This window comes from Cnephaeus nilssonii (genome assembly GCF_951640355.1).
Source record: "Cnephaeus nilssonii genome assembly, chromosome: 16".
Taxonomy (NCBI): Eukaryota; Metazoa; Chordata; class Mammalia; order Chiroptera; family Vespertilionidae; genus Cnephaeus; species Cnephaeus nilssonii.
The window spans coordinates 15,978,954-15,993,157 of NC_137087.1; the positions used below are offsets into that span (position 1 = coordinate 15,978,954).

A 14,204-nucleotide genomic window follows, 5' to 3' on the forward strand; every position below is an offset into this window, starting at 1 on the left:
CACAAGGGCCAGTCCATGTGACGTGGCTCTGTCAGCTTCCACAAGCTATTGATGGTTCAATCAGTTTGTTTTGAAGGTAAAGTACAACAAAAGGGCAGTAAACTTATTCGGACTGTCAACAGGGGCTATGGGGAATGGGGCTTGCAGGTAAGTAATTCTGGGTGTTTTAAGGCTATTATCAAACAGCAATGGTTGAAGGAAGAGACAGCTACTAATAACACAGAAGGCAGCCATCATAAACCACTTTATGGCAGAAAACCCCGTCTATAAATCCCGCGACACCCGGAGACAGCTCCAGATTTATAAAACTGCTTGTTAAGCCAGGACACTGCTTAATGAAAAGAGATCTATCTAAGTTCCGAGTCTCCCATCCTGAGATCCAGAGGGCAACTCCAATTTCCCTGACCTTCCCAAGGTGGCTGGGCGACACCCCAGGGCCAGGGGATGGGAGTCAGGCACACTTGGCTGTGACATGGAAGGTGAGGTCACGGGGAGCAGATCAGGGATCCTGGGAAGACCTATGTGTTTCGGTCTGCAGACAGACCATCTCAATGTGAGACCCACACAGAGTTCTCAGGGGCTCTCTCTTTCCATACAGAATGCCCCATTTTCTTAAAAGACTCCTCTAAGGAGACTCCCAAAACTGGGAGGGGGACAAAAGAACAGCAGAAAGGCTTCTTTGTTTGTTTTTCTCTGCCCAAATGCCAAAGCTTTGGCACTTTCCATATAGACTTTAAAGCAAGAGGAGGATGCTCTTCCCTCCTGCTCAGAACTGCTACCCGTAACACCACGCAACCACAGATCTGCGCAGCCTGCTCCTGGGCTGGCTGCATGTTCCTTTCTCTGAGGAGACTCTACTCAAGACACACCAAGTTTCTAGATTCTGAGGGACCTGGATGGGGGAATCACTGGAGTTTTTTCCTCCTTCCTTCCATTTATGGCCTTCTATGCTTCTTCCCACTAGTTCTTGCTGCCTGCTTGCTCCCATGTATGGATGGGGGAGAGATGGTGCAACCTACTGATGCCCTCCTGGGTCCCCTGAAGACAGTAATGGGTGAACCATGTACCGTTTTCAACCTTTCACAAGCTTAAAAAAATAGAGTAAGCACGCCAACAAAATATCAAGCGTCTTTGCTCTTGACTGGATTGCATCAACCCTGTCTGGTAATCCTGGTTACCTGATGCTGATTTAACAGATCAACTGCTAAATATGTCTGACTAATTTTCAAATGGTAGTGATGGCTTAAATGCAGTTTATTTAAGAGTCAAAGCTTTTTTTTTAGGAGGCAAAGCTTTAAAGTGCAGGGAAGAAAGTTGAAAAAGAGGGGAGATCTTCGTAACAAAAAGCTCAGGGACTAACAGGTCAAAGGAGAAGCCCAGACTCTGGGATTATCTTGCTGTGCAATCTTGGTTCAGTTTCTACCACCTTCCTGAGCCTCAGTTTCTCCATCTGTGCAATGAAGGGAATGGGCTAAATGATGCCTAAGCCTCTTTTAAGCTTTACTTTGCTTGACTTCTATGTGCCTCAAAGTTAATTTACAATAAATACATCCATATTCTCCATTCTTATTACTCCAATTTCCTTATATAACTGCCTCCTCACACCTCCAGGTAAAAGAGGACGGTAAGAAAAAGTCAATAAAGAACAAAGCGTAATGAACAAACACTATGTGGAATAACTCCAGATGCTCAGAGAGATGACAATGATCTCACTCTAATGAGCTGAGGTGAGCTCACCTACAGCATTAATGAATGCCTGACAACGGCAAAGGGCAGCTGATTTGGGCAGTATGTTTGAAGTCGCCGTGCAAACAATACACCCACAGGACACACCACGGCCTTCTACAGAGGGTAGCCAGCAATTATTCTGTGGGCTTCTGTCACTTTGATCTCTGGGTCGTGACCTCTGCTTTCTTGTGATCTTCAAAGCCCAGACTGTAGATTAGCTGGAGCATGCTAGCTGGGCTATGTAAGCCACAAGTTTTACAGCTCCTGCTCAGCGGGGAAATGGTGGTAGCCCAGGATGGGCCACAGACTGCAAAGGGTCCCTCCCTCCTGCCCTTCGGCGGAGTGCTGAAGACACTGGGCAGGCCCCTGGGCTGCTCCCTTGGAGAGAACAAAGGAAGGGTGTCATGTTTTAAATAATTTAATGTTGTAAGGAACACAGAGGGACCTACTGGGGAGGAACAAGGAAGGAGAGGCTGACTTGCAGTGACAGAAGAGAATGAATGACAAAGGCTTTAATGACAGAAGTAAAGCTGAGACCATGAGCCCACCTCCCTTACTTGACATCTGAAGTTAGCACTTGTGCACTGTTGACGTCCAGGCTACTTTATTTCCTGCAGTAAGAAGAAAGAAAGGAATTGCAAAGGAAGACAAGAAATAGAACACGCTGGGCACCCAGCTTTCCATCCTGGATCCATTTTTGGGCCAGTGTTGAAGTCCACAGGAGGGCCAAAGTGGTTTCTTAGTATGATGGTGGTCTCCCAAGCCAAACTCTGCCTCACCCACCGTCTTCCTGCTCAAACCCCAAAGGCTGCTGGTTATCACATTCACCTCCATTCAACATTCATCCCAAAATAGCACAGTGTGTACACACAGCAAAGCATGGGCAGGTTTAGGCTCCTATAATAACATGGCCATGGACAGTTCTCAGCCATGATCTATGATGAATGGCAAAGAGAAACTCCAGGCATGGTTTTGCTCCTGCCCCAGCAGGACCAGGGCACTGATGAACAACTTGGTAATATGTTCATGCTCACATTCAGATTTAATGAGCCCATTTTACTGTGGGGATGTGTGCCAAGAAAATCTAACCCGGTGCACAGGGGGTAAATGAGGAAGGAAAGGGGTGGTGAGGGAGAGGGGGAAAAAGAATCTGCAGACACCAAAGCATCTATGAAGCCATTTCCAACAACTCTGTGACTCTATTCACTTCCCATTTCTGGTCCAGTGGTTGGCCACTACATGACCTAAAACCCAGCAGACCTCTCAGAAATCAACATCTCCCATGGAAATGAAACAACAGACATACCTGTTTTGATGTATGGCTGGGTGACATATTATAAATATTACATCACATACCCACAGAGGATGCCAATCAATAAGACATTCTTTTAGACAGCACTAAATGAGCCATGGGTTCTTGCTTCTGAATACACTCCTTTAAGGCTCCTACTATTGCTTAAATGATTAATAGAAGACATATTGTCAGAAAACGTACTTAAAGTGAAAAACAGTAAACCGTAGAAATATCATTCATTTTTAAGCAATTTTCTAGTGAAAATGTCACATAAATTTACATAGAGGCCCTAGGATTAGGCTCCAGTAAGAGCTGGAAGGCAGGCAGACATCATGCTTTGTGAATGAAGGGCCAGGAAGATAGTTTACCAAGAGAATATAAAAAAGTGGCTACATTGCTTGGTAGAAACCCAAATGCCACAGGAACTCTGGGTTCAAAAGACTTATTGTGAAACCCTAAAACTTCTCAGGGTTAAATGAAGCACAGATTCCAGGGTGAACAAAGTGGGGCTGTTATGGACCACAGAGAAGAATGGGTCATATACACATTCATCTCATCCAAATGCAAGTGTGAGAATGCTTGTCAAATTAGAGATAAAAAAAACAGATAAATGACAAATTTAGAATTACTGCAGAATGGGCCTACTCTTCCACGCAACAGCCGGAGGCCATGCAGTGAATGTGGACCTGGATGGACACACATGTTCCTGCCACTGCTCCTGATTCCTGTCTCTCTCAGAGTGTGACCACCTTGCCATCCTTGTAAGGTGACTTCCGAATTTTCTAAGATAAATTTGACTAGATGTGATTTCCACTGTGTGCGGCCTCTAGAACCCCGCTCCTCATGGCAACTTTGCCATATGTGCAACTAACAAACAGCCTTCCCAGCCCCACCCTTCTACACCCTCCAGGAACAGACATGGAGTGGGGAGGACAGGCTTGGAGGGTGCTCATCCTAACCCATGACATGGATCACTCCTCTAGAATCAAGCCCTCCCTAAGGAATCGGGCCCCAACAACCAGCACATGGATTGAGTCTGAAGGATAGTCTCTTGCTTAGTAACTGCATATGTCGACATCCAAATGGATCTTTTTCCAAATATGCAGTGAGCATCTGAGGAGCTAAAGGTCCCTGCATCTGTTGATAAGTACTCAGCTCATGAGAGGAAGGGTAATTTCAAGCTAGCTCCAGCAAAATTACCAAGTCCCTATTCCATGGCCTGCTTTAGGTATTCATATCTACATTAGGTATTACTGAGGCATAAAGGGTCAAGAAGATGCAATCTTAGCCTACTGGAAGCCATTCTCTGAATGGTGAAATATATGAAATAGTGAGAGAAATATAGAAGATCAAATGCATAATGAAGTATGAGATGGGAAAGGAAGAACTGTAACTGCTTGGGAGCGGAGTATCTCAGAGTGCTAGAGTCCACAGGAATTTTCAATATCACTTAGTTCAACAGTTCTTCACTGAGCATCAGAATCACCTATTGACTATTTTGTTGCATTTGCCACTAAATGAGTCAAAATGCCTTGGATGATTCAGAAGAATCACCTTGGTTAAGGGTCCCTGATCTAGACTGGCCTCTCCATTTAAAAAGTCCCATTGGCAAACTGGAATCCATATGAGATCATCTGATTTGACCCCTTACACCTTAGGTCTTAGTATTTTTGCCAATGTGACCAGTCACAATAACAACAACAACAACAACAACAACAACAACAAATAGTATTAGCTTTTCTTGTTCTTTTATAACCTCATAAAATTCTCTTTCTATTTGAGACTGAATAAAATAAGGTGGGATTAGAAACTGTTCGCATTCTATTTTTCTCATTCTAGAAAAAAAAATTGCCTACAGTTTGATCCACCTGTATACCCATTAATGAATGAATGAACATGTGTGTGAATGTGTGTGCACATATACACATGCACATACATACACATATATAAAATTTATTTGGCTATTTTAAAAAATTAAACACAGAAAGAAAAAGAACACAGAAAAGCAACTGAGAATTTCCAAAATAAGGCTTGGTTTACTAAACATGTTGATTGACAGAACTTTCTTGGACTTGCTCAACCTTTCTAAGACATATAAATAAGTTGCCTCAAGAAGATAAACTATGTTTTGAGCCACCCCTTCATGCCTGAAATCAGGCTGTTAAATGCTTCAGAGTTGATAAGAGTGTCAAAGAAGCAAATTAAGTTCTAAGCGACTATGCAACTTCAAGGGTTGATTTAGAAATGTATAACTATTCACCTGCTGGACATTAAACATATTTTTCCTAATAGAACTCACATTCAAATTGACAGTATCATATCTCAAATGAAAATCTTCATGATGGAGAAAGATTTAATACATTTTTTAAAAGTAGCTTTATGCTAAGATAGTTTAAAAGCAAGCAGCTAAGACTGCTACAAAATTAATCAAGTACACTAGAAAATGAAGTAAAAGGTTTAAAATTCTTCCCAATGAAGAAATGTAACTGAAATACTACTGTAGCTTTACTTTGTGTGTGTTTTAAACATATTACATTCAACAGCCTTCAGTATTTCTTAGAGTTGTGCTTATACAAATGAATGCCCCCAGCTATGTTCCTTCATGGGTCACCACAGATTTTTATATGAATCTTAATAGAACAAATTTTTCTCAAATTATTATCCTCTTTCCTCAATTCTTCCAAATTTATTTTCCAGTAGCCTTATATGCTTTGTATTTCCACCCTTCCTCCCTCTCTCCTTCCCACATTGATTCGAGTGGGGTTTTAATGAGAGCATATATCATAATGGAGAGAGTTGCAACACATCAGAGATGATCATTAAAAATATTTACCAAACAATAGTCAAGAATGAGAGCATACAGAACTCAAAATGAAGAAGGAAAACAAAGCGAGTTTATGAAATCAGTAAGATGGAGAAGGCTCCCTAACAGAGATGAGTTTGGATTGGTGTTTCAAAGCAGATGGTTTAAAAGTAGAGACAATAAAGAAAAGCATTTCTACTTGGAACCCATCAAAGCACATGGTCAATGGGCACTTGGGCATAGTTTTATGGAACAAAGTTATGGGCCTTGAGGGACTTCCTCTTGGGATTTTATATAAGCTCCCTAAACTTCAGTGGGAAGTGCTTTTTCTCCAAAAAGTGACTCTAAAGCAGACCACAGGAAGACTTTACAAGACAGAGCATAGGTCAGCAAAAATAGAGTCAAATCTGGCCTGCTGTCTGTTTCTGTGTGTGTTTTTTTAAATAAAATGTTGTTAGAACATAGCCATGCCTGCTCATTTACAAATGTCTACTTTGCACTATAACAGCCAACTTGAATAGTTGCAACAGAGACCATGTGACCTTCAGCCCTTTATAAAAAGTTTGTCAACCCCTGACCTAGACCACTCAATAGCATTCCATGCTTCTTGGCTCCTCTGACTTCAACAAAAGGAGACAATGGCTATAGGTTACACAAAGGTAAAAGTTTCATATTATCACGTGGAATCCACTGATATTTACCAAACATCTGCTATGCACACAATAGTACATTATCCCCCCCAAAAGATGCTTTTTCCTTCTTTCACCATGCTCAAACCCCTAGATACTCACCTGTATCTCTTATAGTCTTCTTCGTCCTTTTCCAAGCTGACCAGTTCGTTGGGACATGCCACGTTACCCAGCAGGCTGAGGTATTCCAGAGCCGGTGTCACTTCTGCCAGGTGATCAAGCAGATGCTCCAAATCAGTGATGTGACAAAGGTTAAGGATCTCGGTCCAGGAAGACAAAAGGTTTAACAAAGAGAATAGACCATGGCTTACAGGGAAAGACTAGCCACTGTGAGTACAGACTGCTCCCATGATATGGCATGTGTGAGGGTTGAAATCAGCTTAACTGTGGGTATCTGGAACAGCTAGTCTTTCACTCCTACTGTTGGATACACGAACCAGCTTTTCTCTGGACAGGTAAGGCTGAGTTCAGATCACTTGAGAGAAAATTAATGCACTTAATTGTTTTACCACACTTTCCTTTCCTCTATAGTTCTGTGTTTTGTTTTGTTTTTAAGTTAAAATGATGAAGGGTAGATTCCATGTAGTAAAATATTTTACAATATGCAAATCCATAAAACTTAATTTTTTCTAGTAATGAAAGCAAGGCATTATTTTCAAAGACCTCATTTAAAAATATCAATTCTCCTACAATGGGTAATGTATCAATAAAACATACAGGAATGACATAAACATAAACAGGGATTGACCATCCTATTATGATCTGAGAGTTTGTGGTAGAGCCAAGCATCGCTCATTGGCCTCATTGGTGGGGGGGGGGGGGGGAAATCATAGTATTGGGGGAAAAGGAGAACAAAGCTGGGAGGAGAAAACAAGCTGAGAAATGTAGGACAACTTTAGTCAAGCCAGGCAGGTCAGAATGCATTTCCTGAGACCCTTTGTGAATCGAATGTTCTATGAAGGAAAAATAAAACGAAAGAGAAAAGACCAAGGAGGGACATGGTGGTAAAATTATTCCATGATCCATCCTCATAGTGGGCTCCACTGTCCAGTCAAGGCAAACTCTGAGACACCACAAACCATATAAGGAAAGAGTCACAGATGCAGGATATCACATGGATTGGGAAGGAGAAGTTCACACATCAACTCATCAATTGAGCTGATGAGCTGAGCCCTAAGCAAGGTGGTGATTTGACAGGCCAAGACGGAGGCCGTGAATACCAAGAGCCCATGGACAAGAGGAATTATCCAATGTCAGGAGAGAAACTAGGGGAAGCCCTTACTACTATGGACAGAAAAGTCTAACCAAAACCTAGTTCCCTCTTAGGGGCAAACTGAGAGTCTGTGGTGGAGCTCAATGGCCTCACTGGTGGGGGAAAAAATCATGGTATTTGGGGAAAAGGAGAACCTTAAATCTTCATCTAGTTTTTTAATCTACTGTATGAAGGTGGGAATGTGAAGGCATAGAACTCAAAACTGGCCAGATTTTCAAGTTGAGAAAACACTGGGCAACTGAATTGGATTGAGATCCCAGTCATTTTTCAACATTTAGTGACAACGGATGGGAAACCTAGCAGGTCACCATCCAGGGAGGCCCAGTTTAATCTGAGTAAATCTTCACATGTAAATTTCCTGCAGAACTAATAAAGCTTGTATGTGAGGGCTCCTTGCTTGCACAGGGCTCTGAAACAAGCCCTAGTAATAGAGCCGCACGGTCACGTGTTTTGTGGAATTTGCAAAGGTAGGCTATTTAAACCGCAATTGGTTAAGATCACTGTTTTTCTTCACTAGGATGTCATCCACTACATGTCACTTTGAGTTGGGTGACATTGGAGTGCCTGTGGAAATTCTGGGAACCTGGCTAAGAGGGACTTGGGAAGAAGTGGCATTTAATTAGGACTCAGTGAGATATATTTGTGTGGTTTGCATCATATCTGTGTCTGGTTATTACAACAGTATCAGTAGGAACAACTTCCAGTAATATTCATGCTGACACAACATATAGGGACCAACATAAAACTAATAATACAATGATTAACGAGTTTATCAGGTCAAAGAACATTTAAGATTAAGTTATTGAGTGTATACACACATAACTTGAAATGTCCCAAAATATAACAGCTCATATATGAAGAAAACACATGAGAGTTTGTTCAATATTTAAAAATTCTAATTATTTGCCAACAATTTAGTGGTGAAATTACCAATAAGGAGTGATAAATCTCAAAGAAACCTCCCTAAACTATTAAAAATAAAACTCAATTTTCAATTAGATGGCATTATCTATTTTCTCTATATAAAATATTATAAAATTATATAACAAAGTTATAAGGGAATTTTCAGGATAAAAGTTTTTATACAGACATGTGTAGTACAAAAAGATTCACTTTTCCAAATATTTTAGTGTGTGGTATTTTTCAACTTAAATTCTATTTTGTTTTGATAGATTTTCTATTCTAAATAACACTCATCTTCATAACTAATTTTGCATTCACACTTATGTAGTTCCCTTTAAGAGGGCTTCCTCAAATTATGTAAGTTTTACACTTCATAAAATCTGGGTCAGCCAATGAGCATGGGGCTGTGGAGATGTGGACTCATTCAAATCTGGATCATTTCTTGGGCAAAGCACCATCTTGTGCCCATAAATCTAAGGAATTCTGGATTTCCCGAGCCTTTGAGCCTGCTCCATTTAGGATACTGTGTGTGACAGAAGCTTCTCCATCTTACTAAGCCTTTCAACTATCCACTAACTGATCAACTGGGGTTAGCCAGATGGTCTTCCCCAAATCCACACCAGGCAGGAATCACCAGCACCTACTTCAGGACTCTGTGGACCAGAACTTCATCATTACATTGATACCACTGGAGGATGAAACAGGAGGAAGAGATTTAATTGGATCCTTGATCTCCTGGGTCAGCAAGGACGAGCACAGCCTTGTCTTGCCTGATTGCAGGCTCTGAGAGAGAATGTGTCACACTCCTGTTTGTAAAATTGCATAGAAAATTAACCAGAGTCAATGAGAGGAGGGAACTGGGGTCTGGGGCTCATCAAGACCACCACAGTGGAGACTCTTTCAGCAATTCTCCTAAGGCTTTGGGTTTTTTGTTTTTAATTTTTAAAAATGTGACACTATCTGGCACAGTTTCATTTCTCTCCAGTTGGATTCTTAGCACACACCTGGTTTCCTTCATTGAGCCTTCTCTAGAGTACTTGCTGCTTCGAATTTTTTCAATGTTGTCTACAGAAAGTTTCCACTGCGGAGCCCAGCTGTCGTGGCTGGGCTTGCCAAGGGAGATTTTCTGCTGGGGTCCAAGATCAAAGCAACATCTTGCCTGGGAAGTTTGGAGCATGAGGGAGGAGGGGTGCCTCTGGGGTCAGGGCCAGTTGCACAGGTCCGAAGCTGTTTCCCATGTGAGAGAATGGGGACACACCTTCCCTCTGTGCTTGGCTTCAAAGGGCAAAGGGCAGCATCTATAACCACTGGGAGGATTTCAACCAAAGCTCATCTTACTATACGATTTTTGAGTGCTAACTAAACAGTGTACATGGCAGAGTACCTCATTTTGATTTGCACATACATCAGAAATATTATCACATTCACGTAACAATGAAGGAAACTGGAGTCAAAGGTCACACTGTCAGTAAATGGCACAGTTTATATTTAAACCTAGAACTGAAGAAATGACATTTCTAGGGACACATGACTCATCATTTTCTAACACAAAAGGGAAATTTTAAATACTGAAATATGAAAATTCTTAGTCCTGCTTTCTAACTCAGCACATCCTGCTTGTATTACACGTCTTCTTTGTTGGCATTATAGTTCATGCTGTCTCTCCATACATGTGCTGAAGCACACAGGGAGACAGAAAATGAAGAAATGAACTGTGATTTAAAATGAAGTCCCTTATCACCCTAAAGGAAAAGTGGGTGAAAGGTTAAATATCCATATTTTTCTGACATCTCAGTTGTTCTCTTATTTGGGGCTGAGTATTCAGACATGATATGGCCAACTGCCCATCCCTACCGGGGAACAGCCAGGGACAGTGTGTATGTGAGAGAGAGAGAGAGAGAGAGAGAGAGAGAGAGAGAGAGAGAGTGTCAAGGCCATGGCCAGGCACTATTGGCCAGTGCAAATGAACCTAAGGCAGAAGAGTGAGATTAAGCTATGAACCAAGAGATGAAGAGTAACCTGGGAAGAACAGGCTTTAGGGATGCCAGGACAGGGCTCCAAAGCTGACGGCTGAATGGAACCCTCAGGGCCAAGGACTGGGAGAACAAACGTGCGAGGTCCAGCAGGAGGTAAGCAGCCAGGAAGCGGGGCAGTGGTGAACTGGGAAGAAATTTGCCAGATGCTGGGTTTGGGGTCTGGAATTCTTTTCATAAGCTCCCACTGCAGCTGGGAGCAGGGCCTTGTGGAGCCAGTCACAGGCCGCTGACTCTTCCCGCATCTTAGTTCCTCTTCTTGTGCAGTGATTGCCCCTCCACCTTGGGTCTCAGAGTCTGGGCTGAGAATTAACACATCTGTGTTCTAGACTGAGCCCACCACAGACAATCTATGTGATTTCAAAAAGTTCATACTCTCCCAGTTTTTTCATAAAAATGAGAATTATCCCTAGTGGTACCCGACGCACAGAATGATGTGAGGGCAATATTAAAGTACAGTATAGAAGTCAAAGAAGCATTCTAAATCTCTACTCTGATGTTGGTTATACTGTGGCACAAATAACTTTAGATAAGTACACATAATTCTCTAGGATAATAATAAAAGTTGTAATACTAACTCTTACGTAGAATTCAGTGTGTTACTGTAACTTAGTATTAGTGAGATTCTTCCATAGCCCTTACAACAACCAATGGGGTAGGTACTATTATTGTCCCCATCTTAAGCCAAAGCATAAAGATGTTAAGTAACTTGTCCAAGTCATGCAGTAAGTGGTAGACCTGGGTACAAGCCCAGGAAGTCTGGCTTCAGAGCCTGTTGTTCTTAAGTACTATTTGGCAGTGGCACTTGGTAAAAGATAAAAGAAACCCATAACCCAAATTCCCAGGGTCCAGTAACACACTCATTGTATAAACAGATTTAATTGTGAGTAAAACCAAATGGAAAACTCTAGACTTACAAAGCAGATAAAATGAGTGGTGGTGGGGGTCAATAACCATTCTATATATGCCAAAAAACAGAAAATTAAAAAATAAAACAAACAGCACAGAAGAACTTGAGGTAGAACCCCATTAGACAGCAAGCTTCCTAATATGGTTAAAATAAGATTCAATTTATAAGAAAGAGTGAATACTTAGAAGGTCAATAGTTCCTTGAGTTCCTTGATTCTAGGTCTCTCTTTATTGGAAATATGAAGTAAAAACTTAAGGAGACAGGCTATCAAGGTCTCTGTGTTAGACTAATGAAATGAGCCATGCCCCTGTGTATTCACACCTGGCATAGTCCCCTCTCACAGTGGTTCTACGTTTGGTATGTAACTTGCTTTGGCCATAGGACAGCAACACACATGATACGAGCTGGGCTGTAAAAGTGCTTGTACATCGGAACTTTGCTCTTGGAACCCCCCTCCGATGTGGAGAGGCCTGTGCTAGATTGTGGGTGACATGTAGTTCAGCCCATTGCCAGCATCAGTTCTAGTTCCAGGCCTTTGAACAAGGCCATCTCAGACCATCCGGCCCCAGCTGAGTTTCCAGATAACTGTGGCTGGCTGCCTGGGTGGCCCAAAGCAAGACTAGCAGAACTGTCATCCGAGCTCTGCCCAAATAGCTGACCCATAGTCTTGTAAACCAATGAAACGTTTGGTTTTTAAAGCAACTCACTGTTTGGGATTATTATGCAGCAAAGCTAACTGATAGAGCCCAAGTCTAAGACATTTCACAGAGTAGGAATAGCAATATGGAATTGTGTAATGGTTGGAGAGCCTGAGGTACTGTTAAAAGTAGATAGGAAAGTCAATCAGCCAAACAGGTGGAGTCAAAATTGTTAGGTTAAAAGGATGACATATATCATTACTGGTGCTTTTACCTGCTTTTCATTCTATGAATTTTGGGTCAAGTATAAAGGGAAAGTAAGCTAATTCTTATGATCATACTGACAGCCTGGAGGAGAAAGAAGAGCCATGGTGCATCCTGAGAGAGCCAATCATAATCTCTTGTATCTACTGATAACAAAGCACATATAGCAACACAGCGACAGGACTGATCAGCTTGGCACCTACACATTGCCTTCTGCTTCGGTCCCTCCCAGGCCATACTGCTATACACTGGAGAAGATGAGGCATGGAGCAGGAAAAGAACTCAACCAGAGACAAAGAAAATCCAAATTACAGAGCCAAGAGTCCTGCTAGTCTCTGGTAACTGCAGAGCTGAGAATAAAACCATGATCCTATTCAACTTATTCCTATAAAAATGATTAACAAAGGCTCTTAGAGGATGACTGGTCCAAGGCCACATAGCTAAGCATGATCGAGCTGACTCAGGAACATAGCTAAGCATGATCAAGCTGACTCATGAACACACGTTCATGAACTCTAATACTCGACAGTGATGCGGGACACAGGATATGAGCACTATGGCCCAAGGGAGGAACCGTATCATCTATCTAGCCTAATATTCCTTCCGTTCTTGATCAATTTGAGAATATTGTCCCACTGATCACCTAACACAGCCAAGGAGGCCATAAGACACACTGACTATAACACTTTTTCAAACAGTGACTAGGAAACAGTTGACCGGAGGATAGGAAATGGAAAAATCCATCAACATTTCATATGATGAACACTGATATTTACCTATAGGCAGTCTCATTCTCCTTCTATTAAAGTGCCAATTAATAATGACCACAAGTAGTATATTTTACAGAATAAGGAAAATATAAACTTAGGACTTGAAGGATAAACAGTGGGTAATAAATGTTGACATATGCATATAGATTAAACTTCACATGCATATTTGGCTTTATATCATACTCTAGGGAAAATGCCCTAATCCCTTTTCTATTCCTAACTTGCTTTTCACCTGTGATCGTGAACTAGTGATTAAACCACTCCAGGTCTCGAATGTGCCATCAATGAAACAAGATGATTGGACTTCCAGTCTGAAGCAATATAGTAGAATGGAAAGAAGTCTGGATATAGCCACAAGTTGAGATTGAATTTGGGACCTAGCATCTTATTAAATGTCTGGCTGTGGGTCTATACTTTGCCTCTTTCCCCATCTGGACAAAGGAGTAACTACACCCTACTTACAAGGTTGGATAAGAATGAAAAATACAGTGTGAGGCAAAAGTAGGCTTACAGCTGTTTGAATGGAAAATAATAGAAGAATAAACTGTGTTTCACCTACTCACAACTGTAAACCAACGTTTGTCCCACCCTGTAATATATTTAAAGCTACTGAGCACAGAGCCTGATCCACAGGAATGCCCCCTAAAGAACAGCTGATGATGATGATTTGTTCACTTATCCAACAAACATTTACTGACCCTCAACTCTGTGCCGGGCGTTACTGTAGATGCGCATCCAGGAGTTAGCAGCACTGACACCACGCTCTGCCTCGCTGGGCTGGCGTCATGATGGCATAGACCCACAGTCTAACATTGGAGCCATATGCCTTCCACTGCAGAAAGGTTCTGACTCCATTCTCAGCTCACGGTGGACTCCAGAGCCCTCAGTCCCTCTGAGTC

General features: G+C 41.9%; 1 protein-coding gene across 1 annotated transcript in view; it reads right to left on the bottom strand.

The window, feature by feature from the left end:
* Window positions 1-14,204, bottom strand: part of LRMDA (leucine rich melanocyte differentiation associated) — a 999,120-nt gene that overhangs the window by 431,289 nt on the left and 553,627 nt on the right. The window contains exon 4 of the mRNA XM_079794321.1: window positions 6,617-6,754. Coding sequence (XP_079650447.1) covers window positions 6,617-6,754 — 138 coding nt within the window. The remainder of the gene's footprint in view (window positions 1-6,616; window positions 6,755-14,204) is intronic.